Source organism: Peromyscus eremicus, chromosome 8a (genome assembly GCF_949786415.1).
Source record: "Peromyscus eremicus chromosome 8a, PerEre_H2_v1, whole genome shotgun sequence".
NCBI lineage: Eukaryota > Metazoa > Chordata > Mammalia > Rodentia > Cricetidae > Peromyscus > Peromyscus eremicus.
The window spans coordinates 82767453-82772231 of record NC_081423.1 but is presented as its reverse complement, the minus strand read 5'-3'; the positions used below and the strand labels follow the sequence as shown (position 1 = coordinate 82772231).

Below are 4779 nucleotides of genomic sequence, written 5' to 3'. Positions count from 1 at the left end.
CAATAGCTTAGTTTGGGAACTCTGGGTGGGCCTCTTTCCCCTAATTAGTGGCTATTCTGGGAACCCAAGTGGATTTGGAAGCCAGGCAAAGGATCACGATTTTCCAGCTCAGCAGCTGGCATCAGCCTTCGGCTTCTCTGCTCTTCATCTCTTTGACGTATCAACCATGGCCTAGATCTTTACAGAGATTTTTAGATGGATTTTATATGTTTGAGTGTTTGATCTGTACATAAGTAAGTGTACCACATGCATGCCTGGTGCCCCCAGAAGTCAGAAGAGAGTGTCAGATCCCCTGGAACTGGAAATACAGTCACAAGCCAAGATGTGAGTACTAGGAATCAAACCCAGGTTCTCTGGAAGAACAGTCTGCTCTTAACTGTTGATCTTTCTCAGCACCTATTTTATATTTTGAGAAGGTCTTACTGTATAGCCTAGGCTGGCCTTGAATTCAGGGCAATTCTCCTGCCTCGGGTTCTAGAGTGTGAGATTACAAGTGTGAGCCTCCCTGCCCAGTAACTCCTCCCCAATTTCTGTACAGATCGAATCCCCAGTGTCTCAGAATGCGGCTTTTGGAATAGGATCAATACAGATGTCATTAGCTAAGATGAAATCATTAGGGTGTGCTATAATCTATGTGACTGGTATCCTTGGTAAACATTAACACACATACACACACACACACACACACACACAGAGAGAGAGAGAGAGAGAGAGAGAGAGAGAGAGAGAGAGAGAGAGAACAAACACTATATACGGACAGAGACAAGAGACCTATAATCTGAACAATGCCGAAGACTGCCAACAAGCCATCAGACACTAGGAGAAAGACAAACAGATTCTCCCTCACTGCTCTAAGAAGGAACCAACTCTGCCAACATGTGGGTCTCAGACTGACATGTCTCCAGAACTTGGGGACTGTACATGGGCTTTCGGGCGTCCTGTGTGGTACTTCGTCATTGCTCTCTCTAGGACAGTCTCGGCGGTACTTCACTTCCCTCTCTATGGAATTCCTGTGTCCTCTGGGAAAGGAGTGCCCTTGCACCCTTGCAGAGTCCTCCATCCTCTGGGGACTCCTTTGTCTTACACAATAAATCTGCTCTCTCATGCCCACCTCTCAGCTTTTTGACCCCTTTCTCAATCCTCCACCGAGACAATTTTGACATCTTCAATGCGGTTCTTGCGGTTCTTGTAGACCATTGTTTTGTCCAAGCTTCAAGGCAGTTGTCCCAGGAAGACATGAATACCGGCTCTAGGTGTCCTTGCTAGAGCGAAACTCAAGTCACATGAGGATGCTGTCCAGGTGCCAAGCCCTCCACTCTACTTGCTTAGGTCCACTGTAGTGGTCTACAGTCTCAAAACCTACTCCTCTATGGGTTCTCCTGGCTCCTCCTGGTGCAGCTCTCTAGATTACTCAGATCCTGCCAAATTTTGAAGTCAGTAGGCCTTTCTTCCCTGCTCAGGACAGTGCTTCCCCACATGCTCAAGTTTGGTCTTAGTTTCTGGTTTAGAGGCCCTGAAGGAGGCAGGTTCAGACCTTGTGAAGATGTGCCGTCTTCTGAAGGGTCTGCCCCTGGGAGGCTGTACTCACTGGATTTGTGTGTCAACTTGACACAAGCTAGAGTCATCAGAGAGGAAGGAGCCTCAGTTGAGGAAATGCCTTCATGTGATCCAGCTGTAAGGCATTTTCTCAATTAGTGATCAATGGGGAGGGTCCAGCCCATGGTGGGGGGTACCATTCCTGGGCTGGTGGTCCTGGGTTCTATAAGAAAGCAGGCTGAGCAAGCCAGGGAAAGCAAGCCAGTAAGCAGCACCCCTCCATGGCCTCTGCATCAGCTCCTGCCTCCAGGTTCCTGCCCTGTTTGAGTTCCTGTCCTGACTTCCTTCAGTGATGATCAGCAATGCTGAGGTGTAGGCTAAATAACCCCTTTCCTCTCCAACTTGCTTTTGGTCATGGCGTTTCGTCACAGCAATAGAAAGCCTGACTGAGATAGAGGCCTTGGAAAGTTCTCCAGGGCAGGGGAAGCTGCTCCCCTCGAGCAAGGTAGAGGTTCTTCCAGCCCAGGGGATCTAGAGAAGGCTGGAAGTTAAAGGCTAGCCTCTCTGTCTCCCACTCCCTTTCCCCTGGGACTTTAGCAGAGGACACTTTGCTTGGGTTCTGGTTTCAGCCCGTTTGGTTGCTTTGAAGCCTGGATTGCTGGCATTTTATTTGGGTGGTGGTCCCCAGAAACACTAATAGGAGTGAGAGGATTCGAGATTTGGAAGGGGAGGAAGCCAACAGAGAATGTCACTGAGCAAACTATGTTACTGAGCAAACTATGTCACTGTGGAAACTGAAGAGCTCCGCTGGAGGAAGTCTGGGAGACGGTGGGACATGCCTCAGAGTCCTGCCATTCAAGGGGTGGGAAGCACCGATAATTATCTTCAACTTGTCTCCATCATTGATGGAGAGATGCAGCTGGAGTACTAAGCTCCCCAGAGTTCCAGTTTGGCCAAAGCAATGGTCTATAGCCAGGATCCTCTGAAAGAGCAGGAAGCACTCTTAACCTCTGAGCCGAGAGGAGGTGCCAGAGGAAACTAGAATACACCCAACCATGTGCCTCCCTGGCATAAGGACTCTTTTAAACTGAAGGCGGACAAGAGGATGAAGCTCCAAACAGAACGTCAGCATCCAGGGGATGGAGAGATGGCCCAGTGGTTAGGAGCACTGGTTGCTCTTCCAGAGGACCCCGGTTCAATTCCCAGCACCCACTTGGCAGCTCACAACTGTCTGTAACTCCAGTTTCAGGGGATCCAATGCTTCTTCTGACTTGCAAGCGTTCCTGAATGTACAAACATACATGCAGGTACATGTATACACAAAACAACAACAACAACAACGAATATTTAAAAAATGAAAAGGGATTGCCTTAAAAACAAAACAAAACAAACTTCTGCATTCTGCCAAGGATGAAAGTCTGTCTCTGGGGACGAGTTCAAACCCTCTTCAAGCTGGAAATGCCATCAAAGGGGTTGCTTGACAGATTTTATTAATCTGCTTTATTGCCCCTGTTTTATTTCCTATATACGTCCCACATAGTTCACCACCCTCAGAGGCCTATGGCCACATTCTCCACAGATGAATTGTTCTTTGATAAAGATCCTGACAGCCTGTACTCTGAGACATTGCTGTGAGCTACACATCTTCTGAGCACCTCCCGTGCTCAATATACAGCTTAGTTTTGGTGGGCTTGTTTGCTTTTCTCTTGGGGTCTTTTATTCCAGAGCTCTAGCTGTGAACCTCTGATGGGTAGAGGCAGGAATCCTTCTCTTTAGCCCTCAGGTAAACTGATGACCTGCTAGCAATCTGTTTTTTGTTGTTGTTTTTTTGTTTCGTTTTGTTTTTTAAGACAGGGTTTCTCTGTGTAGCTTTGCGCCTTTCCTGGAACTTACTTGGTAGCCCAGGCTGGCCTCGAACTCACAGAGATCCGCCTGGGTCTGCCTCCTGAGTGCTGGGATTAAAGGCGTGCACCACCACCTACCTGTTGACAGGTAGAAGAACAAGAAAAGGCTAAGGATAAGACACAAAAACTGTGCCAGCCATTCACCTGCGAGTCTGACACGGACCTATCGGGAAGAGGAACTTGTGGCCCCATGCCTGGCTTCCCACCTTGCTGAGAAGGCAGACGTGGGCAAGAAACCAACTGCACATGTGAAATGTGTATGAAGGACGAGGAGCAGAAAGGGCAGATCTCCGGGGGACACCTCAAGGAGGAAGGGGAGCCTGCCTTGTTTGGTCTGAGAGGAGAACATTCCAGGAGCTGGGAACACTGAGGACCGAGGAGCCGGAAGGAGCATATGTGTCTGTGTGAGGAAAGGAAAAGAAGAGAGGCGGAAGACTGGATTCTCCAGGGCAGGAAGAAGGCAGCTGAGCCAGCACGGGGCTCTAGAATGGAGTCCCGGGCTCATTGTAAATGGAACGGGCAGCCTTGGGAGGTTTCAACTAAGAGTGACACATTTTGATTTATCTTTTATTTTGTTTTGAAGATATTTTGTTTTTTTTTAACTATGTGTTTATGTGTGTAGGTGCATGTGAGTGCCGGTGTCCATGGAGGTGAGAAGGTTTGATTCCCTGGAACTGGGGTTACAGGCCACCTGATATAGATGCTGAGAACCGAACCAGGGTCCTCTGAAAGAGCAGTAAGCACTTTTAACCTCTGACCATCTCTCCAGCCCCACCCAGGTAGAGTCCTGTTCAGTGCTACTGTCTGGTCTCTGCCACTCAGAGGCAGGAGGGAGAGTTGAGTGCACGTCTGTCTCCTGCCTCAACCCCTCTCCGGTCAAACACAGGACATGACTCAGTGATACACTGGAAGCTAGTTTATTTTTTTATGTTTTGCAAGGACTGAGCTGGGCGTGGCTGGAGATGGCTGGGCTCTGGATGATTGTTGTTAGTTACGAGGGTCCCCTTCCTCAGCACTGCGGCGGCCAAAGTCCATCCATCCATATGCCTCTTCTTCTTCCTCCATCCATGGCCTCTGCTTCTTGGACAGGTCTGAGGAGGTGACAGGAAGTGAGAATGGAGAGGGAGAGGCCTAGTCTCCAGGAAACTGTGAGGCCAGGATGGGGGAACCATGGCCAAATCTGACTGGGTCAGCAGCTACTACCTGTTATGAAGTATTGAGGACCCTGTGGCCCCAGCTGCCTTCGATGGTGAGAGGCTGGGCCCAGCTGGTCCAGCTGGTGTGGTTCCAGGCCCCCGTTGGTCCCTGGTCCAGAGGATGCATCCTGTAGCTGGGAGTG

At 49.4% G+C, this 4779-nt stretch overlaps 1 protein-coding gene across 3 annotated transcripts in view; it reads right to left on the bottom strand.

Annotated features, from left to right (window-relative positions):
* Positions 1 to 4341: 4341 nt before the first annotated feature.
* Gast (gastrin) overlaps positions 4342 to 4779 on the bottom strand; it is a 3211-nt gene continuing 2773 nt past the window's right edge. For all 3 annotated transcript variants that reach the window (XM_059269726.1, XM_059269725.1, XM_059269727.1), the window contains exons 2-3: positions 4644 to 4779; positions 4342 to 4531 (exon numbers count right to left, since the gene is read on the bottom strand). The exon at positions 4644 to 4779 is cut by the window's right edge and continues 80 nt beyond it. In XM_059269726.1, coding sequence (XP_059125709.1) covers positions 4428 to 4531; positions 4644 to 4779 — 240 coding nt within the window. In that variant the 3' untranslated portion in view covers positions 4342 to 4427. The remainder of the gene's footprint in view (positions 4532 to 4643) is intronic.